Source organism: Rhea americana, unplaced genomic scaffold (assembly GCF_003343005.1).
Source record: "Rhea americana isolate MKP2758 unplaced genomic scaffold, rheAme1 scaffold_83, whole genome shotgun sequence".
In the NCBI taxonomy this organism is placed as follows: Eukaryota; Metazoa; Chordata; class Aves; order Rheiformes; family Rheidae; genus Rhea; species Rhea americana.
Genome location: NW_028187012.1, coordinates 2,657,762 through 2,681,738, shown reverse-complemented (window position 1 = coordinate 2,681,738; position 23,977 = coordinate 2,657,762). Strand labels below are relative to the sequence as shown.

Below are 23,977 nucleotides of genomic sequence, written 5' to 3'. Positions count from 1 at the left end.
TGAGCCTCAGTCCTTGTCCCACTTCTTCCATTGAAATCTTTTCACAAAAACCTAGTAATCTTTCTTTGGTGAATGAGTACTGCTACCCCCTCGTTTCAGAATGAGACAGTTTTTTTGTTTGTTAAGTATATAAAGTTTATGAAATCTTGTGAGCATCAGGTGTAATAGAGCTCTTCAAGGAACACGAAGATCAGGAATCACAGTAAGGCACTAAGAGACAGAATCCCCCTTGAAGCTGAAAAACAACTACTTTGAATTCATTATAAGGGAGCTCTACTCAAATCCATAAACAAAATAGCAAAAACTTTAAATTAGATCCTACTGCTACTCCAAAAGAAATGGAGTACTCAAGTCAGGATAATTATGTTGTGATGAAATACGTATTGCACTTGGTACACATGTGCCACTATGTAGATAAGGAAATCCATAGATCTTGCCCTAACTATTAATTTTCTCGGTCTGATGGGTTTTCTTTTTGGTATGCTATAAGATGGCGGAGCGCAACGCCACTGCGGACCAAGACTACGTTCAGAGATTTGGGTGCCAAYTCAGCATCTTCTCATTTTAAAAAGGTGCAACAGGAACGAACTGACTCATGCAACTGCTTGAGGCAGCTAAGCAGCCTAAAGACTAAGCGCGAGCAGGCAGACTCCCTTGAAGGGGTCAAATAAATTATTTTAATAAACGTTAGAAGTATCTYCTAATCTTAATGCACTAATCCTACATGCCTTAGTAAGCCTACTGCTTTGTGGGGGCAGTAACTGCTTTTTGACTTTTCTTTCTTAGATTTGTGAAAACATTTCTAAATGAGAGCTGCCTCCATCTCAGTAGTGAATAATCCTATAATTCTGGCTAAATCGTTGTTACTCTATTTCCTCTTTCACCAGGGTACACAAGGTCATCAAAGATTTGTACTAACTATATATATATATACATATATATATGTGTGTGTGTGTGTGTGTGTGTGTGTGTATATGTGTGTGTAAATAAAAGTTTTGTGCTTGATCTTTATTTCATGGTTTTCTCTTGATCTACTTCTTTCCCTTTACCACTAGCTTTTTTCCTCGACTGGCAATTTAACAGCTTATCACATGGCAGATAATTCAGTACCATTCTTAAAAACAATTTGGCATGAGTTTAAAGTAGTAAACTGGTTCTTGAGAAATTAAGAGTCTCAAACACRAAGTAATGAATTAAACAAAACACAGTAGACGGCACTGTGGCTTGCAGGTAGATTTAATGGAGATGTATATATTACTGTGATACTGCATTTAACTGGTCTTCTACAGACCAGTGCAGTCAAATAATTTGCCTCACCATCAAGAGCAAAGAAGGAAACTCAAAAGGGAGAAAACCTTCATGAGAGATTTCAGATTTGTTTCATATTAAGGAATCTTCTCTCCGAGATCCTTACAGAGGCCCCTGGTAAACACATTAAATCAATGAAACAAAAATGCTTATCAAATTAAGGTTTAAACTACTTCGCAACAAAAGGGTCAAGTGGCATGAAAAACCACTCAAGCCTGCAAATTACTTTTTCTTCTCATGCTAACAGGTTACTCCTTTGAGAAGTTTCCYCGCCAGTTTGTCTGTAAGATGCAAGTGTTTTGCTAGTGCAAATGTAACTTATGAAAAAGAAAAAGGGTAAGCCACCAACTGAAAGAAAACATTTATTGAATCAAAGTCAATACTTTCCTTTTAATATCTACAAGCCAACACTGAACTGACTTTATTCAAGAATGAACACAATGTACAAAAAAAGTATGTCTGTTATAAAAATATGTCAATTTTTTTCTGGCTATTGAGCTGAAGACATTTTGACAAAGGCAAGATAGTTTCAGCAAGCAAATTTCAGCCGCAATTTCTGATGACAAAGTTAAAATCATTTTGTAATCATAGTATATTTAAGACTCACTGATAAAGTGGCATTGGAAATGCTGACCCCTTAAAAAAAAAGAAAATCATGGCGTTGCCATGTGTTTATGCACCCCAGACAACTGAACATCCTGATCTTGTGTCGTCACGAATCAGTACCTTTATCGGTGAAGACCACYCAACCTAACTGGAACTATTCAAGAGCAGATAACTGACACCTGCCACTGCAATACAACTTAGGGATGGACAGCTACCTCCGTGGCCACTGCATTTTGCCTACTGGTTGTGAACTGAGAGACGAGAGTTAGGTAGGTTCGTACATGTTTTTTTTTTTTTTTTTTAAAAAAAATCAATCTGATAGCTGTTGCAATGTGAAATCAGGGAAAGGATGGGAAGAGCAGAAAGAATCATTTATGATAGCAATCTATATTTATAAACACGTGTGTCTGTGTGTATAAACACGAATCTGATTAAGCTCAGTTGTGCCTTATCTGTTAGGATGACTTTTTTTTCYCCACAATAAAACTCGATCAGGATTCAAACCATTGACTTGTTTCAAACCACCAACAAGGAGGGAGGAAAAAAATAAAAARGGACCATTTACAGAGATAATCTGAAAACAGTGCAATATTAAAATACAATTTTCACAACATGCTTTGGAACCTGAGCAAAAGGCTTTTTACTGACTTAGTAAAAAGTCACCCTGTATGTTGTTTTTGCTGGCATCTGTTCTGCCAGATTAGTATGTTGCTCTTAGCAACTTCCATGGCCCCGAAATATTTAGTACACAGAAACTGCCAACTACTTAGAGAGGTCTACTAAACTTCAGCTAATATTGCAGGCAGTTTGACATGCTGCTACTGGAAATGACCGTACAACCTAAAATTAAGAAAAATTGTAAAAGGAAAAAGAAGCAGCCAAACATGATGCTTGTCTTTCTTTCTTTTTTTTTTCTTTTTTTTAAATAGACTAAAGCGCTTCCACAACACTTAGATACGGTACTACACTGGTTTACAGTCTCGAGGTCAGCTCTTTCAAAATAAATATACTGAACATTTACAACAAATGCCTTATGAATGCAAGCTCTCTCTTTATTATTTCAAGACCAGTTGGATAAAAACTAAAATAAAGACATAACTCTGAAGCAGCTAAGTTACAAGTCCTCTTTCAGAGACAGGCATGACTTGGTGCCACAGCTAAATTTTTCACCAGCAACAGTATCATCAGTCCGCAGCAAGCAATTTTTTTTTTCTGGCACCGAATGGGCCACCATACAAAGCAACTTCACAAAGCATGCGGTCATCTACTCTGCTGATTTTGTAGGAAACAATCATTTGTGCTTGCAGGTCCCAGACCTTTCAAAAATGGATATGAACAATGAGAGATTAAAAATATTAATGGAAAGTCACTCAATTCTAAATTACTTGAGCRGAGAAAGAGATTTAAAGAATAAAGAGCAACTGAACGCTGTGCATTAGTATTTGTGAGAGGGATGAGGRAAGCTACGGTTGATGCTTTAATTTGCTTTAAATCAAAAAGTAAAAAAAAAGAAAAAGCTAAAAACAATCCTAAACAGCTCTACGTCCATAGTGCTGGTAGAGGCCAATGTGTGCATGCCACTGAAAGGCACGGTAGGACCAATCTGAGAAATGGCATCATCAGAGCAGAACAGCAACTTTTCACTGGAGTAATCACAACGGGTGAACAACGAGCCATCACTTCTCTCTCATCATGAACACAGAAAGCAGTCACCAAGGCAAAGGAGGGGACACAGGAAAGAAGATACAGGAACTCACACAAACCTGTAACACAGAAAACACACGTTAAACTCAGTTTCAAATGCTTTGGTACCAAACCTTCTACCCAGAAATGCACTCTCAAACTGTGCATCGCTAGGATGCAGCTATTTATAGGGAGTTCATTCCGACACGCGTCAGGACGTTCCTCTTTACTGCTCTACCAGTGCCTAAAAAGCAAGAGCGCGATACTTACTGGAAAGGTTTCCCCAGGGTTATCCTGCCTTTGTATCTACAAGCTGCATCTGAACGTTTGCAGACATGCTGCCTSCGTAGCCCCCCTTGGACTGCATTTGGTTCTGAATGGAGCTCACCTGGAAACACAAGGGAAAGGGTGTCAGGGAAAATGAGAAAGGCGGCTACGCAGCAACTGCGCCGGCTTCTTGCCTGGGGTTTTGGTGTTTGGCTTGGTTTGGTATTCCAGGGCGCTCTCTCCATTAAYGCTTTTGCATTACTTTCGCATGAAGACACTGGCGGAGCCAACCCACTGGAAGCGTCAGCCCTGGCGGCAGCTCAGCAGGAGAGCGGGAGGGAGGGACTGGTGCTGATGCAGAAGTTTTCCTCTCTCCCARAGAAAACTGGCTGATTCAGGCTTTCACTGAGCTGCTTGATTACTCAAGAAAATTAATCAGATCTCTTGCTGGCTTCCAGCTCCACTCCATCTGACAAGCTGCAATTTAGCTGGTTATATGGGAACCGTTCTTCACTAAGTATGATAAAGCAGTGAAGCTAACATCACGGCTAAGTTAAAAATGTAACAGACAATTTCGGAAGTATCTGGATAACATCTGCACTGTATGATTAATTTTGGAACATTTAAAACAAAAGGGCTTTCTAAACCAAAAAGCAGCCTTTGGGAGTGACAGAGCACTGGAACAGGCTGCCCAGAGAGGTTGTGGAGTCTCCTTCTCTGGAGATACTCAAAACCYACCTGGACATGAGCCTGTGCAATGTGCTCTAAGTGACCCTGCTTGAGCAGGGGCAGTTGGACTGGATGATCTCCAGAAGTCCCTTCCAACCTTACCCATTCTATGATTCTGTGATGTGGAAGTTTGTTTGTTTGTGGATTTTTTTTTCTTTTTAGCAGAACAAACTTTTCCCTTAATTGATATTATTCCTTTAATCAGTAGGGCATTTATTTTTTAAACCATGCTCAACCTATCAACTTCTCTGGAAATAATTTATTTGAAGTTATTTTTAGGCTGATGCAAACAAATGCATAAAGAACACCCCTTCCCCCCCCCCCCCCCCCGCCGGCTTTCATTGCTTCCCCCCCCCCTCCAAAAAAGGAAGAGAATATATAGTTTTCTTTTGTGCTTGTCGTGCATAAACCAAAATGAACATCTCCTAACGCCCACAGGAAGACAACTCCAGTGTGAAAGGTTTGGCTTTTTTCTATTTACACCCAAGAGCATACTTCATGTTTGTTGCCGACTTGTTAGGTAACATATGTATTTAAAGATACAGCTTCTGAAATTGGAGACCTATGTCAAGAAACCAATGTCTGCAAGGCCCTACTCAAAATAATTTCAGGTATGCTCTTTCATAGATGCCTTGAAATATCACTAAAAGGCTACACTAAAACAGTGATGGAGCTAGGTCTCCRAGTAGCTTGCGTGATTATTTTCTCGTCTGCAAAGACAAAACCCAGTACACTCCTCTAAACAGACCTCCGCAGGAAAGCAACGCCTCTCCCTGCCGCAAATGWATCAGCACTGCTTTTTCCTGCACACCCTGTCTCAAACCAATGTGAAGAGATCCTGTTTTAGGGCCTATGTCTTTGACAGTACAGCACATTGCAGTGCTGTGCAAAAGACCTGAGCCTTTTTATGTACTTACACAGCACAAGGTAAAGCCATCTTCTAAGCTTGTGCTTTGCTCAAGTAATACAGCTGTGGTAAAGCAAGGTGATATGAAAATGCCTCTCCAGGGAGACCTCCAGAGCTGGTGCTCTAGTGGGTCTGTCACCAGAGACCACAAAAAATCAGTAAGGAAAGGGGGAGGCAGAGTGCAACCACGTTGATGGGCTGGGTTTGAAAGCTTTCCTGTTTCACCACACTGGTCATCACAGCATCTTCTGCTGGTCTTGGATAACAGGAGTTCGAGTGTAACCAGCGTATCTCAGCAAATAGTTAACCTACAGGTGGAAGTGCTTAGAAGTATGCCTTAAGGCCAGCATTTGTATCATCTGAATGAACCTCTAGTGAAGCAAATCTAGAAAAAAAAAATACATGGCTTCAGGGCACGTCTGGTTGCACAGCTGTGGCACTGCACTCGCCTCCCAACCTGACAAGTTCCCTACAAACAAGCGTATCACAAATGGCAAGACCAGAGAGTAAGTTTTCAGGAGTGCTTCTTCTAAAGTGCCTCACATGCATGCTTGTGTTAGTGGGCAAGGAAGTATCAGTCTAAAATGCTAAGGCTGTTGCACCTAAAACAAAACAAGCAAGCCTTCCAGCAAAATTAAGCTTGACTACAGTGACAGTCTAATGATCATTTTGTATATGAAAAATTCACATACGAGACATCCAGCCTCAAAAACACAGAGCACCAAGCAGGTCTACATCTTGTGCKGAGCAGGCAGCACTCCCAAAACATCCTCCTTTTGAGGCAACCTAAACTACAAGCAYAAACACAATGAAATACAACTTTTTTCCCTCCAAGGATACCATTGCCTTCTGATGATACATAACAGCAGTGTTCTTTCCTGTGTTACATCTAATTTAGATACTCTAAGGATTCAAGAATTTTGGATGGGGAAAAGGGTCGCACCAATTAAAGATCACASATCTGCAGCACAACAGATTGTATCTCATTAATTTCTTTCTTTCCCTTTTTTCCTCCCTGTTAGAATTAGAAAATAGCACAGATGGTCCTTGAGAAATAAAACAAGAGAAAACCTAAGGCTGCAATACATGAAATCAAAGGAGAAACTGTGGAGTATGAAGCAAAAAAATAAAGCGAGAAACTTCAGCAGGGAATACAAAGGTAAAAAAGGAGGAAGGTGCTGGGAAGGAGACGGGAAATGTGCACAGAGGGCTCCTACTGTTTAATTTTGCCTTTGACAAAGCAGCAAGGTTCTCTACACAGAAGGCAAGCAAAAAGCACAGTCTTTCAGTAGTCTGAAAGCTACTGTACCTGAAAGCATGAGGACGTATGAAGAACAACGCTGATGAAAAAGGCAGAGAGCAGACACTGAATGAAGAACCCAATTTATATGGGAAAAAGCTAACGAAGTTCCAGGAGGTTTGCCTAAGGTATTCAGAAGACAGAAGGTACAAAGAGATTGACAAAGTAGTAAATGTCCATACTATAAAAATGAAGCAGCAGAAAAGCACATGAAGATTAAACTGATCTTGGATGTTACACTGCAAGGGATGAACAAGGAGACAGGATGAAATATTTCCTCAGTGAGATACCAAGAAAGAGGCAGGAAAATAGGCAATGCGGTGAGGGGAAAAAAAAAAAGAAAAAAGAAAAAAAAATTATACTTCTGAAAAAAAGAGAGACAGTTTGCAAAAAATAATCCTGATCTGGGATCAGAAAAATCATTCTGGTCATTGATGCAGTACGTTAWCCAAATGGGGAAAACACAACTAAAAAGAGAGAGAGATAACCAGGTGTAAGTGTTCAAAAATGAAAGAAAGTCCATGTAGACAGACAACAGTGGTTATTTCTTATTTGTAGATGAGCTGGATTTTTAAAGGCGAGGGCAAAGTGAGTATGTCTTTGTGGTGAGAGAGCAGAGCTGCAGGCAGTCACCGCACCTTCCCAGGAGGCAGCTCAGCAGTGAGAAAGGTTCTCACAGGAGGTTCAGCAAACAGCTAAAAAGGCAAAAACGCCATGCATTTTCTAATTTTATTAAGACCACCACTCGCTCACCTCATCATTTCAATTTATACATTGTTTTAAATATTAATGTAATATATTGCATTAACAAATAATGAGCTTTAATTGAATTTTATCAAGCTGAAGCTATGTTCATCTATTTAACTTGTTTACAGATGCTTTAGATCACCTCCAATCYATTATGTCGCTTTAGGAAAAAAATTGGCCTTTTGTTTGTCATGTGAGATTTCCAAGGTTTTGCTCTTTCCTAGTAGCTACTGAGTTAGAAAAGTCTTTTCCTGATCTCAATAAACTGTAAAATCAAATTAGTTTCTAGGAAGCTACAAATTACCTCACTTGCCTGCAATACGACTGACGTTTTCTTTACAGCTCTGCTCTTTGTTCTGCTATCTCTGGCAGAACTCTGTCTTCCCCGTACCAAAATCCACCATCTCCAAACCATTTTCCCCCCTTTAAAGGGGATTATAAAGATCAAGTGGCATTTCTTCCTCAATATCTATATATCACCCTTTTCTCAGATCACATATTAATAAAATAAACCTGACCTTAAAAACAGATAGTATATTCTGTGAAATACCAATGCAGCACAAAAGCAATCTATCCTCATAAAGTCCTTTTCAATATCCTGTCTTAGCCTCTGTTTTTCACTTTCAAAGATACAAAAACATTCATAGTTCCTACTACCTACAGGAAGCCACAAAACCCTGCCCGTGACATCAGCGTTGCTTGCTCTGGAAATAATTTGTATCACAAACAGGCTTACCAGAGAATAGAAAACCTCAGCAAGGACAAACAAAAAATTTGTATGAACCGTGAACTAAGAAAACATAGCGAGTTTTAAATAAACTACRTTAAAAATGCTTAAAACATTTAAGATAAGAAATCTAATCTGAATTAGATATTTTGAAGAGATTTTCATTCCAACATACTAGAATAATTTCAAAAAATATTAGATTTTATTCACAAATGTTATCTSATTTTTTGAAGTACTTTAGACATAGCCTATATAGTTTATACAGCAATGTCAATAAATACAGGATTTTTTTTTTTTTAAAAAACATGCTATTCCCCAACCTTGAGTACAAGTGGTTAAGGTTTGGGCTTAAGGCACTAGCAGGTTGTTCTTAAGCTTCACAAAAACGCTTATGAACTCAGCAAAGAATCACTCCTTCTTGCTCCAGCCACAGCATTCATATAAAATRTTCCTGGATCCTGTCTAAAATGAAATATTCTTCACCTGCTCACACTTACCGAATTCATTCCACTGAACAGGTCTCCCGATCCTACGTGAGCTGTGTGCACAAAGTTTGTTGGCTCTCCAATCATGCTTCGGTCAATCCGCCGTCGTCTTTTCTGAAAGGAAGGTAAAGAAATCATCAGATTGAGGTTCATTTAAAAAGACAAAACCAATATGCATCATAAATATAAAAGTTAACAGTTAACACTCTGGTATTTTGTACACCATAGAATATTTTCATGGAATTGAAAGGCAGAGTCCAGATTTTCAGGTGAACTGAGACATTAGCAATACCATACTTGCTTTTTATTTGGAGGATCAACAGCAGACCATTAGACTAGCACTGAGGTCACTCCTAACACTTAGGCCAACCAAAGRCTCATAGTGTTTAAGTGGAATGTACGATCTGCAATGCTTCATACAGTAACTTCTGTCAGAATTTGTATTCAAGCATGATGTGATGAATCAGATTTGAAGGTTAATTATTTGAAACAAGAATCAAAGAGCACTAGCGGAGCATATGAAACCGCTAATTTACAGAATTTGTTGCTTGCTATGGCACTGAGGGACCTTATGTCCCTATTTCTAGAGATGTTCTTCACTGATCTGCAAAACAATCCTTTGAATTTGACGAGATTTAGTCACAGCCATATTCTTCCAGGAGTCTGGATACGCAGATAACTTGCACTTTGCACGGTTGTAGTGCGCAAGCTGCAAGGGCAGAGTATGATATTAAGGCAGTATGCCAGATTACATCCTAAAGATATCCTGATTCCTGTGCTGTAAGACATAATGGAAGACTAACTTAACCTCAGCCTCCCCTTTCTCAGAGTCATGGCTTCAATCTGTATTAATGCAACGTAATAACAGGCAAATGAGAAATTAGAGGCAGTTAGGACTTCCTCTAATAAAAGCTGCCTTGGCTCTCTGCCTCCAGCTGAACGTTGCGTCTAAAGCAGTAAAATGGAAAAACCTCTCTCCTTATCTCCTAGGCCAGAGCGACGCACGCAGCCTGCAGCCACCCCAGGCCAGCACCTTGGGTCTAAACGGTGAGAAGAGCCACAGAGCACAGTAAGAACATTTCAACCTAACGTAGGTGAAACAAAATACAGTACAAGAGCTAAGAAGCCACTTAAGCTCAGTTACAAGCTTGCCACTGTCCTAAAGTCTGCTCAGTCTCATTTTTAGAGATCTCCCCCGTTTTTAGCCTGCAATGAGATCGTAGGACCACCCAGACTCAGACAGGAAGACACATGTCTCACGAGCAGACTCACTGCTGTTAAAACAGATGAATCTTTATGAATCAGAGCCCACAGTGATGAGAATATATCATGGGCCTTAGCCAGCAAGTACAAAACACTTTCAGCCCTTTTGTGTAGCTTTTCCCTATTGCTAAAGCCAGTTTTGGGAGGCTTCAGTATCTTACTGCATCAATATTGAACAGCCAAGGGATGGGGTGGGGAAGGCAAAACCCCTCACCTAGACATAGCCAAAAATCATCTGTCCGTGCCAAGACTATTAGTGAATTCTCTATACACGTTTGACAAGATCAACCAAATAAAATAACTGCATAAAAACCATTTTCCTATAGTCTGAGGGCTATTGAGAAGAAAGCATTTATGGAAATTAATGTAGATATCTCAAAACCAGAAAGCATTAATTTATTTCATGCAGAGATATAAATAGCTACAACAGAATCTATTACTGTGTTCCAATGCATTAACATTTCAATCTGGAAGTCAAACTCACTTATATATACAGCAATCTAAGTTACGCATGATACAAGCTAGTAAATCATACATAGCTAACTTGAGAGGTGAGATCTTTATGCCTACATTGGGTGAGAACTGCTAATCTGAAGTGTTCAGGATTCAGTGTCCCCACCTGTAACGATTACTCTAAACATCGTGTCTGTATTTACACAATACAATATTGTAAAATGCTGAGCCAGTTTGTCTGCATCATTGCCCTTGCTCTACAGGTGCAAGAATCTCTAGAGTCCTGGGCCACAGGAGCACGTATCAAAACACTTTGTTGCAATTTTGTAAGTTTAGTTTATATTGCATTTTTGAGAATAACAGAACGTCAGAGCCATTTGTGTAAAGCTAAATAATAAAGCTTTGAATTGTTGGTTTTAATAGTTTTGAAATGCTGGGGGGGTGATTCAGACCAAAACTGTAGACAATCTCAGTCTGCCCCGCTCAAGAACTTAAACTTTTCTTTGGGTATAGAACTTTCCTTCTATGCTTGTTGTTGAGAATATTGGCATATCAGTAAGAGCATTAAAGTGCTGGTTTTCATGAAAGCCTGGAAATGATTCTCCTGTAATCACCAGCTAGTGAGCCACCATTCAACCCTGATTCTTATCTTCAGCAAGTTTCTTTGCTGAGGCCATCAGCCAGTTACACCCTGGCACGTGCCCACAGATGCCTTGAAGCAACAGGACTCGACTGAATGCTCTGCTAAATCAAGACCCCAAAGCAGTTCATACTAAAAGCAGATAAAGTGCTGCTTTTTTTTGCTGCAGGAGCACTTACTTTGCATTTACAATACATTTTTAGCTTGGCTCATGAGCATGCTTTTGAAGTGACTTTGCCTGTCCCTGTTTACTATGCTTCCATGTGAACTGCAGGGTAACCTTGCAGTGCATAAATTGGATTTCTTTCAGATGAAGCTGAACCAGAGATGCTCTTGTATAGCTGATGCACTCCAACTGCTAGTGGATGTCGAGGCCACAGGACCAGACATGCCAGTCTGAAGTAAATCCCAAAACGCACCTAACATGCATCTTGGCTCCTCAATATCAGTTCTTTTGCTCTACAAAACGACCGTTATTAGGATGTGCTGCTTCTTAGCAAAGACAGCCTCATCCAGCGAGCTAATAAAGACTGACTAGGTTGGGTGACTTGATATGGCAAGCACAGTAAAAGTCACCTATTTTAGGAGGATGTAACACAGCAGAGAGGAGTCAGGCAGCAGGCTTAGAAAGGCTAGAAGACTTTCAGATGACACCCACAAGCATCATCTTTGCTAGGATTTAATTCTGAACTTTTATTATTTTCTGAGGTCCTGCATCTGTAAGAATACATGCACTACCATTGCTTTACAAACAATAAGAACTGACACATGGATCGATTCTTCAATCAATTCAGTATATTTATTCTGAAAGGAGTACAGAACCAGCACATTCATCTTTCACTTTAGAAGAAATAGCCCAATATACTCTTTTCCTCTCAATACATCATTTGTGCCTATTCTGTGCTTGTTCCTAATGTAAGCCATGTGCCCAAGCTGATAAAGTCTCTAAGCTCCCAGAGCTTCCAAACTCCTGTAGCAACCAAAATCGATTCCAGTTAGCCTTCATCTGTACTCCAACCTCCCTTTGGAAACTTACCATAAATAATTAACCTTAGAATATAAATTTCACTRATCAGTCTAATAATGAGTTCTCGTTATGAAGGTGACCTACACAACAACCTTTCATGTCTAGCCAGCACAAAGGACTTAGATACAACTGAGTATTTATACTATGGTATCTGAAGGCTTGTTTTAAATTAAGGGTGATGCTTCTGGCAGAACACTGCTAAGTCCTAACTCATAACCTAATCACAATGAGGTCCTGATTTCCTGTATCTGTTTCTTGTGGATGTTTTCTTGCGAGGGAGGAAAAATAATAAAAATAAAAAAAATAAAAAAAATCACCATAACTAGTTTGTTAAATGTCAGTTATCTTTCTTGTTACGAGATCCTGGAGGTGGAATACAGAAATATCCTCTAATGGCTTTCCTCAGTTCATAATTCTAAAGAATTTGGATTCCAGAGGATGCACCAGGTCATCTTTACCCTACAAAAAGAAGCAGCCGTCTGCAATTACTAGTCCAGGGGATGCAAGTTTGGCTGAGCAAGGCTGGAGGGGAGGGGAAGGATTTTGAGGAGCCAGCTCAGAAGTTGCGCGTTGCACACATACAGCAGCTGCCCTGAAACCGTATCGCATTCCCATTACCATAGTGATGCAGGGACGAATTGATGTCTCTGCTATTCTTAAGCTGTGAATGATCTTTCGCACCCACACAGGCTAGTGTCTCTTTTGAAGTTTAAGATCAGGATTTAGAAAGCCATCACGATTTGCATCGCCTGGAAACGATTTTAACCTTCTGAGGGTTTGAAACTATTGATAAGTTTGAAAAAAAAAAWTAATCTGATTACACCAGCCTACTAGTTGGCAAAATTACAAGCATTTTATTGAAAAACAACTTTCATAGTTTAAAAAGCTACTTACTGCTAGAAACTCAAAATTGGAATCCATTTCTTTAAATAATTGCCACTGACAGTTCCAGACCAATGCTTTTTAAAAAATTCTTTCTATTTTTAGTTTGCAGAGAAATGATCTTTTTCGACCATCTCAAAGTTTTGTACAGAGGTTGGGCAGCACTTCTCTAGCTCAAGCCCTCACACAGCAGTGGCAACAGTGCAAGTCAGTCACATCTATCTGCCTGCACACACACACATATATGAAGTAATGTTTTTGACACTTCTCCAGGTCTCAAATACATCACAGAAGATTTGAATGTTGTCACTGAGAGCCTAGCAGGCTAAAAGTTATTTTTCTTTGAAATTGCTAAAAGGAGAAATCAGAAGTGAAATCAAATGCAGAGAAAAAGCATACAAAGATATCACCAAAAGTCACTGCAAGTAGTAACCTACGTACACATGGGATCAAAAGCAAAGAAATCTCCAAGTCAAAACCTCTGGCATGATATATGTAACCTGTTCCTCCAGCTTTACGTCCACCAGTTTAGCTGGCAGAAAAGCATGCTCTGCTTAATCTACACCAGATTTTTGGAAGGTATCAGCTAGGTATACATCCTAAATCCTAGACTGAAATATAACTGATGCGCACCACTTCAAAGGATTGCTCCCTCGCTCCACCAGCATATGGTAATTTTAACTGCAGAAGCCTGTATCTCAGTTCAACAAAGTCCCTTGTCAGCTCTCAAAAGAAAGTGATGTTGTGGATGCAGATCAGGAACATGTTTTCTAATCATAAAGCGATACATGGTAGAAATAGAAATTCAAAGAGCCTAAGTTATTCCCATATTGCAAACATGTATGGTTCTTGAAAACAATGCTTCTTTATTAAAATTCCCTCATCTGTCACATTTTCCTGTCACCAACCATTTCCTGGTATCTCTACTTTACACCCAAGAAAAACCTGTCAACTCTTTTCCCTTTCACAGCAATGCTCTTTACCCAGCTACGGGTTGTCCCAGCTTTATCTTAAGACTGCAGAAATTTCAACTAAACTGTTAAGAAATCAAGCAGGAGAACACCCATCAACATGAGTCTAGAGAAGGGGACGAACAGACCACATCCGTACTAGCAACAAATTAGTGTCAGGGACAGACTAGAGCTGTACCTTGCATTAGAAATAGCAAGGTTGGGTATTTAAGTCACAAATAGAGAAAGTTAATTTTAAAAGAACAGTGGTCAAAAATAATGCTGATATACTGGTTTCGCTGCTTTTTTATTTAGGAGAATATTTTTGATTCACATAAACAAAAACAAGACAAAGATAAAAACTTACTTGCCAGTTGCTAYCTTTGTAATATTTCCCAAAACCTTACAACTATGGGATTTTTCACTGAGTGTGCTTCCATATATATATAGTTTTGGCACATACATATATATTATGCATCCAGGCGTTCTTCCTTAATTTAATATTTATCTGTTTGGAAAAAAGGAGTATGGCGCAGTAAACGAAGTTGGAAAAGAAATAGCATGCTGATCTGATCCAGCATACCAGGTCTCCAGCCAGATCCAAATCAATACGAAACAAACCATATATAAAATCATACATCATTGTACATAATGTATGTATTTATCTTCATTTTTGGAGCAGCTCTTTGTCTTTCTATCTTATTATTTGTAGAAGAGGAACTCTGGTCCATACTTGTCATCATTTCTGCTTACTCTGCAAGACTATTATTCTTTTTGACATTCTTATTTTGGCTTCCCTGTTAAGGTATTTCAATACAAAATTTGTAAGCTTGCCACAAAGGCACACATGAGAAAAGCTAAAGATCGACATTTATTGAGGCATAATCCCTGTGCTTTACAATCTTCTTTTTGAATAAAAGGATGAGAAGCATCTATTGTATTTTAACATCAAGCAGTCTTGCTATATAATCAGGAAGAAACTCTCACACTTTGGCACCTAATCTGAAGCACAGTAAARAGTCAGGTTCCTGAGATTCATTTTCCAGTCTTGTATTAGTTTCKCCTTTAAATCCCTGGTAAGCCTATTTTAAAAAAAGTTAACCAGCCCTTAAAAGGAATGCGGACTGTGGAAACCAAGGTATCCACGGTATTGCATCTTAGATTTGAGTATCCCAACAGCACGAGGCTTACGTGGTCACATCTACCTGGCAGAACTGCTTCAAGTCAGCRGTGCTCACTAGGCTCAGGAGCTTAGCTAAGACCAAAAGTAGTTTTTCTCCCTTCTCTTAAGTGATTACTCTCATAAAACAGGCTTATCACCACTCTCGGCAAGAGGGCAGCTCAAGAACAGGTAATTCCACTTGAAGCCTRGTTCAAGACTTAATAAATTTACTTGCTAACTGCCTCCTGGGAAACTATTCCCAGTGAACAGAGACCGGAATGATTCAGCTGGATGCTGCAAGGAATGAGTGTCTGTGGTCAGAGAATAAGCACATACATTTATTACCTCCAAAAAAGTTTGCTCTTTACAWACCAGGATGCCCATGAAATCCTGAACACTAGGAAGCTTTTAAAACTCTCCAAAACAGGAGGGTCAGTTTTTCAGACTGCTCAGCTGCTGCTCTCTGTCTGTACGACATCCTTTAATACAGTAAGAAGCAATTCACTCTCCACTATAGCTCTTTGCAAGCCTGACTTTTAAATAACAGCAGGGTAATTTGAACATAATGAATCCTAATAAATTGGATCCTCAACCACACGTTCTAATCCTTTGCCACACTACGATTTAGAGATATAATGCATCTTCCATATAATAATAATAATAAAAAAATCCAAATTACAAACTCTCCTCAAAAAAATATCCCATCACAACCGCTCCAACCTCCGCCCTCCCCGGAGCAGAGACAAACACAACAGAAATGCTCCTGTTCCCTTTTGTAGCTGTCTAGTACATTTGCTTTCAGGGTGAGGAGCTACTCTGCTCCTGAACCCAGCAGCATGGGCTGTCAGAACAGTGATAGGCAAGCATGCAGTTTGCTAAGCTCTTTTTCGAAACAGGATCCATCAGTTTTAGGTGGAGGCTCCAAGCTGTTGTGTTTTTTGACCTTTCCTCATAAATAGCCCTCCAAYGGCTATGCTTTTTGGTTTTGAGGATTCCTGTTGTTCCTTCCAATATTAGGTTATGCTAATCCAATGGAAAAAAAACAAGCTTTTCTAATCTGTTAATTTACTCTCTGGGATCTTCCACACCAATCAAGATATGTATTTCATAGCCTCTCCCTGAAGATAAAGTGATCTATTAGAGCTTCCAAYGATATACATCCCTGCTGAATCACAGCTATTTGCTAGCTTTGTATTCAAGACCTCAGCTGAAACTTCAAAAGCAGGGCTAGCCAAAGATAAATCTGAGTAAGATGTAAAACCAGGAAAAAGATTTAATCAAAGACAAGACAGTCATTTCAACATGGAGAATTTGCACTGTTAGAAGAGAAACCAGAAGCGAAAAAGCACCCTTGATTCTCTTCCTTCTTTGATCTTTCCTACCCTCACCCGCTCTTGAGAGAGCAGCAAGCGCTCTCAAGCTTGCAACAGCAAGAGCAAAGCAGTCCCTCCGCAGCACCACCCGACTGATCCTACACACATTACTTCACAGGAAGAGTTAGGCACATGCCTGGAATAGGAAGTATCAGATCACCCCGTGSAAGTGACTTTGCGTCCTCCCACATACATGCTGTTCTGCTCCCCCCCAAAAATCCTCCGATATGCTCGGGGTGGCTGTTTCCACCAACGTAACGCACGCTGTACGGCCCTACCCACCCTTACAGCATCGCGTTCAGCAGCACRGCATGGGCTCTGCCTCTGCAGACAAGCTGTAGTCTGAACAGTGTGTCCAGGTTCCCACTGCTGCTCCACCAAAACCAGTGGAAATGGCCTCGGAGCACCTCCCACCAAACCCCATGAGGAGAGGCTGCAGGGCCGGGGGTACCTTTGTCTTTTGTGTATTCTGCCTTTAGGATGCATATCTCCGTGCTTTTCTCCCTRAAAAGGGATCCTAGAAATCTGTGTTTTTGTTTATGCACATATATAAAACATTTTTAATATATACACGTATGTGTGTGCATATACACACAAATATATAAAGAGACRCCATCCACTGTCATGTTACAATTCCAACAAGTAGCATATGTTCAGAGTTTTAACAAATAACTTAACTTTTCAAACACCAAGTATTCCTACAGGAAAAGTGATGCTGATTATATTGAATTGCRAGAGATTACTTTCTCCCCAAAGCAGCAAGGATGAAGAACTAGCATTTTCAGGTTCAACTGCATTATCTCAAGAGGTCTATCATACAGAAGCAGCATATGAAGAAGCACAATTAAGATAATCTCCAAGACAAAATGCCATCCACTCTCCCCAAACGACCATATTTCAGTGACAAGCTAACTCCCACCCATCACTGTTTTGGAATAAAAGTCCAGCATAGCGATGTTCAGGCCAGCTCTGTGATCTCTACCGACTGCAAAACACCAAAGCCACTACCTTTCCTAACGGTGATTTCTGAGTCACTTACTTTGGCAGTTTCTAGCAGATTGCTTAAGAGGCTTGACTGAAAGAAGTCTTTTCCTGCAGTTCTTACTAAATACAGTTTCATCAGAATAGAAGCAAGAGGAAATCAGAACAGGTTTTCATGCCAGTTCTTTTGCAACAGAAATTAGTAGGCCAGCAGCACATTTAGCTGTCAACATATTTTCTGCAGATCTAAGATGCAGCCAGACTCCTCTAGCTAAAGAAAGGTTAGGAAACTGAGACCAAGGATGTAAAAGGGAAAAGTTTTAAATAATTTAAGCAGTTACAATTACTCACAGAAGCTAATAAATTGAGTATTAAACGTACACTAGATTTAGCCTTTAGGCAACATCATTTTGTATTTACTGACTGACAAGTCAGTGACAGGAAGAAAAAAAAACAAGCACTTCTGAGCATTTCTGAGCTCAGAAGCAAAGGAATTAGCAGTGCTGTTTRTACTTATACAAAGATGTAAGTCAGACGCAAATAAAAACCTAAAATGACAGAAGAGTTTRTTTCATCAGATCTTTCAGCTGAATTAAAATTCAGTGCAATATAATGAAATAAAGTGCAACTTTTCAGCAAATTAATCTATTTTGTAAACGAAGACCTCACGCTGTATTGTGTATCTGCCATTATGTCAAATGGCTCCTTTGTTTTTAGCAATTTCAGCACACCACAACCTTCTTCGGTCTTTTCAAGTGTGTGCTTTTTGATTTGTTTACACAATATCCCATTATATTATGATGGTGTTAGTCATCACATGACAAAATTGGCTATTGTAGTCTAAGTTTTCTAAATAAACAGGAAAATTTGCCAGATGAGGTCAAATGACTAAAAGACAATAGGTCTTTTAAGAATGTGTTTAGCTCACACATTAAAGGGAACTTGTTTAATTCCTGACGCTTAAACCAGCTTTAAGATATGTAATAAATCAAAATCAATTTCTTGATATAGCTGGTAACTACCAGTTTTTTTCAACATACACATTAGCACAATTTAAAAATGATGTTTATAACTCAATTTGGCAAAAGCAGTATTTCTGCCACTAGCTAAACTTGTCTTTCCAGCAACAACAGATCATTACTTTCAGTGATTAAGGTCCATTTAACACAGCTAAAAAGAATGACAGACACAGTCACATAAAATACTACTACTAGATTTCTACTATTGCAACCATATCGCTTCAGTATCTTCAGACATATTACAGTCCTGATCACACAGGTAGTTTAGTTGCATCTTGCCCTGCTGCTSATACAAGAAGCCTGATACTGGCTTGTGCTCACTTGGCAATAGTCAAAACTTTGCATTCAAGATCATAATCTTTTCATACAGATGCTGAGCAGCATAACATCTAATGCCCAAGCTGTTACTTGGAAGAAGTGCATTTCACTAGCTCGAACAGCTGTGAGCACAGCATGTAGCACTGCAGCTTCCAGAGCAAAGCCACAGCTGGGACACCAGTGAGGGAGGTGGGGAAAAAAAAAAAAAAAGAAAAAAAAAAAAGTGGGTTTGTGCAGCCTTCAGAAAAAGGAGAAATCTGCCTGTGGTCTTACTGTGGTGTTGAACCACCTAGCAGGAGGGCACAGAACAAGACTCTTCGCAGAGGTAAACAGTGACAGGATCAGAAGCAACAGCCTCAAGTTGCAACACGGAAAATTTTGATTAATATGAACAAAATTTTTATTACGAAGGTGATCAAACACTGGAACAGCAACCCAAAGAAATTGTTGAGCCTCTAGCCTTCGACAAAACCAAGTGGATGAAGATAACCATCTACTGGATGTGGTCTTGAGCAACCTGCTATAACTGGCCCTGCTTCGGGTGGGGGCGTTGCACTAGGTGGCTTTCAGGTCTCTTCCACCCTCTGAGTCTCTGACTTAGGATGGTGGTGAAGAGGAAGAACGTGGAGCAAGCGTAGGCTAGCACTGACATCGCTAGGACATGGATATGGTGCTCAAAGTCAAAATATTAAAAAAGACAAAGTAAATAAACCATGCAGAGACATCCCAATACAAGTCTTCTGGAAATATTTAGTACCCTCTCCAAAACAATTAATTCCAAGAGTCCTGACAGCAACATGCTGAGAATTGTCTCATGTTAAGTTCGGTCTCTTTTTACTTGCTGACCTTTTCTGAAAAGAATACAGGAAATATTTCAGAGGTCAGCTGGCATGATGAGAGTCACAGCTCTCTGGGGGAAATGTGTCAAGACTTAAAACATGAAACCCCTCTTACTCAACCAAATGAATGTCACCTCCTAACTAAAACATAAACAAAAGCTTCAGGTGTCCTTAAATATGCTGYGCATTCAAGTTCTTTTGTTAAGAAGTTGTATTTTATGCTTGCAAATCCTGTAATAAGGCTTTCTGTTTCAGCTAGCCTGCTAGCTCTGGGTTTGTTACATCCTGTGTACACACATCTGCATGCATTTACATCTGTATGGAAGCATATATATATATATATATACACACACATACACACACATATATACACACACATATATAAAAGCCTTCTGTGCTTGTATACACACACACAGAGCAATCTCTATAACACAATTTAATTCAGAAATATCTCCACATACCAAACTCCATTAAGTAAGATAAGTAGCGCAAAAGCAGAAATAAAGTGAAACATGGCTTCTAACAGGATATCAGCCACTGCTTGACACAGGATTTTAGTCATACTCATAATACAAAACCAATCAATAAGTCTAATACTTCCTCTGGAATAGCTAGTTAAAACATCAACCTCTCCGAGGGCAATAGCTCTAAATCATTCCCATATGCACTCCTAAGCAGCAATTTAGTATTGCTCATTATGATTCACCCTTGACTATGCCAACAARTAAGGGCACAGTTGGTATTTTCAGTAAACCTTTTACAAGCAACCCATACAAATTCCCTTGCTGGGAGAAGATGGGTCCTCTGGAGTTACGGCACTGGTATTTGTTAGTGGCGGAATTCATAGGCGGAAGCTCTAGTGCTYGTGCTGCAGGCAAAAGCAAAGCCACAGTACGTGACGGTAATACCCTCAGGAGTCAACGTCCACAGGCGCAGCACATTCATCAGTTTTTAAAAACTTCTGTGCATGCCGTCTTCCAAGCCTGAAAGCATTTCACCCTAGTAACAGCAGCTTCTTATTTGTTCATATAGATACATATTGAAAAAACCTGAATATTCCCCTGGCCTACTTCTTGCTTCTCAGGGCTTGTGCATGGAAATTTTATATCAAAATAAACTTGCTCTGAATAAAGAGGCTTCTTTTCCATACAAATCCTTTTGGAAAGGGAAAAAATTCACATGCATCAGCTCTGTGAGACATGTGCCTGACTGCTGACCTGCTGCTCCAAATGCATCCTGGCCAGTTCCCTCACCAGCGTGCMAGTGCTGGTTTACAGCCTTGGATACCCCATTTCAATAGCAGGGAGAGGCATTCATAAACAAGTCATCACAAGTTTGCTGCAGCATCCATCCTACCTCCTATTCTTATGAGGACCTCTGTAAAGCTCCCAAATTTGACTGTTACCTTTGAAGAACTGTTCATCCAGTTGATTTAGGTAAGTCACTAGAACACATTCATTCCACTGTGATCTAATCTATCTTGCTTGGTCTTGTGAAGGCAAAGCAGAAAAAAGACACACAATCTATACAACTGGAGCAGGAACACCCTCCCATATTCTACCTATACTAYGAAAAATGGTCACACATTTAGGTGATGGTCCCACCAATGCACGTGAGAGTGATGGCACTATTAAGAAAGAGAAAAAAAATCCAAGACAATTTAACAAGGGATCATCCACTAGGTATTTTAGGGCTGCTTAGATGCTGAGCCCGCATGTAATATGGGCAGAATACCAGAGTATCTGCAGGATACCAGCAACTCTTGAGAAGCATTTATACCAATAGCTGCACTCAGACTTAAAACAGCAGTCTGCTCAGCTTTTGACGTATTCAGAATAGCATCCAACATTAGCACAACTATATAAAAGTTTATATCTCTGGAAAAAAATCCCAGCCACACAAAGCACTGGTGTTTGCTCCAGCTTCCCCTCAGTGGGAGCTGCCACACAAAGGCCTGTGCCCACAGGTGCCTTCTCATCTAAAGCGTGGCAGATCTCCAGAAGAAAGTAAAAAAAGATGAGAGGGAAGTTGTTCAGGGAGCTAATTATCAAATCCCCAGCAGAAGCATGGGGCAGGAGGACAGCAGAACAGCGTGCTGCTGCAAATCCGTAGGCCTGGAAGAAACACAAGACAGCAAAGCCCTTGTGCTGGAGCACATTTAGTCAAGCACAGGATTCTTACCCAGCTCAGCTCACACCGAACATGAAGAAAGCCCTATCATGGACTACGCTGCTTTCCTCTGGCAAAATGAAGAAATCTGTGCTGCCTTATCCGACTTCGTATCAAAGAAAAATAGAGATTTCAAACATGTACAGGCACTTTTGCACAGTCTAGCTGAGGCATGCCACTGCTCCACAGGTCTTGAGTGTAAACAATCATTAAGTATTYAAATTTTTGTCAAGAGACTGTCCCAAATTCTTTATTTGTGAAAATTCATACTTTTGAATACAGCCTCAGGGAAAATCCGTAGCAAAAGCTCCTTGCACCTCCACCAGCTGCAGTAAGAAGATGCACAAAATCATAGGTAGATTTATTATTTATTATTATTCAGAATTTGCCATCCAGAAAACAGAAAAAAAAAAACTAAAAACACCCCCATATTTTCATTTTCAAAAGCACTCGTGGCTGCTCATAGTGTTCAGAAAGTGTTTCTAGCTTCTTCTCCATTTCTTTAACAAGGCTACCCCTCCTTGTTTAATAAGTCTTCTGCAAAATATAGCAAGTGCTATATTTACAACAGGCACCACACCAAGAAGCACTCACGGCCACCACTGCTCTTCTTCAAAAGGGTATTGCCTCTCTGCAATTACTGCTTCATGAGCAGCTTCTCGCAGAGCATTTGCTCCAATTTTTAACTGAAATTTGACCATGGCACCAACCAAAATAGAGAAATTATGGGAAAAAACACTGTGTTCTATTTAAGCAGTATGCTATGTGGTTAACCTGACAAAAGTATAAAAATGCAGCAGGTACATCGATTATCAAGGGAAGCATCTTAACCATGATGGAGTACTGTGACCACCGTCTGCATGAACATAGTTATTTCATCATTCTTAGAGCAACCATACTAGTCTGTCTGGAAAGATGCATCCACAGACTAGACTTGCTTTCCAAACTTTCTTCGCCCTTGGCTTTCTTTTTACATCTCACGTCCAAATGTACCTCTGAATTAATGAAGGGCATTCGGGCCATCCAAAGAAATAAGTAACTCAGTCATGATTCCATACAAGCAATGGCAGCAGTCGTCGAGTTACTACCGAGTGAAGTTCTCCCCACGCAGCATGCAGGTAATGAGGCTGTGGAATACAGAGAAATTCCTCCCTGTGCCAGTAGCAGAAATGGATTCAATTTCAACACCGGTAGTCTAAGGTCTTCAGCAAAACTTTGACATCACTGAAAAGAAAACCTCAACTATCAGGCGAGTCCAGCAARTGAGCTAACTTCGTTTTTCCATTTCACAGGTTTCATGTTTTCCATTGGATTAGCAGCAAGTTTTAACAAATTATGAAGTCAATGGTTATAGCTAATCTATACTAAACATATTACAGCAATGGCAGAATTTCTAGTATTGTGTTTACACACATCTGTTTACACACTTAGTGGCAACATTTTCTCCATCTAACATTGGCTATTCTGAAGCTAGATCCATTGAAGAATTCTGTAAAATTGTTAGTGGCTTTCCTAGCACGTCAGATCTACCGCTCTTGCTGGAAGAAATCTGTATTTGGGAGCTTCTTGAGAGAAAAAAAAAGCATAGGAAAACCTGGTTCTGCAGTAGTCAGAGCACGGGAAGCTTAGCACCACAATACGTTAAGTACTGCRGAGCTCCCTCAACCTCCTCCAGCCTCTTCTATTATTGGCAACTTCAGGGCAACTTCTTCCCAACTCCAYAGATGCAGTCGGCTTACGGCATAAACAAGATACAGCCAACAGCAGCGACTGGCCGCAGATTAGCGGTTAAAGAAGTCGGAACGAAGAGSAGAAAAAGCAATAAACAAAACAGAACAGTTTTCTAAAGAGCCTCAGTCTGGGAACTTGCTAACTAGCTGCGTAACCATAAGCGTAGATTTGGAGTAAATCTTTTCCCTTGTACTCATCAGAAAATGAAACCAAAAAGATAAGCACACAACTCCGCTTTTCCATTAAATAGAGCGGTGGACACAGAACTGAATCATAAATGCTGGTGGGAAAACAACTATGGTTCCTATATTTGAAAGAAAAAGAAAAAAGCTAAAACATACCACCCTCCCTGCCCCAAAACACCCTAAAAAACAAAAACCAAAAAACCACATTATTTTTCATAGTCTGAAT

At 39.9% G+C, this 23,977-nt stretch overlaps 1 protein-coding gene across 1 annotated transcript in view; it reads right to left on the bottom strand.

Moving 5' to 3' along the window:
- Positions 1-1,218: 1,218 nt before the first annotated feature.
- The window catches only part of CDC42SE2 (CDC42 small effector 2), an 83,115-nt gene continuing 60,356 nt past the window's right edge, over positions 1,219-23,977 (bottom strand). The window contains exons 3-5 of the mRNA XM_085323210.1: positions 8,772-8,873; positions 3,868-3,985; positions 1,219-3,677 (exon numbers count right to left, since the gene is read on the bottom strand). Coding sequence (XP_085179336.1) covers positions 3,887-3,985; positions 8,772-8,873 — 201 coding nt within the window. The 3' untranslated portion in view covers positions 1,219-3,677; positions 3,868-3,886. The remainder of the gene's footprint in view (positions 3,678-3,867; positions 3,986-8,771; positions 8,874-23,977) is intronic.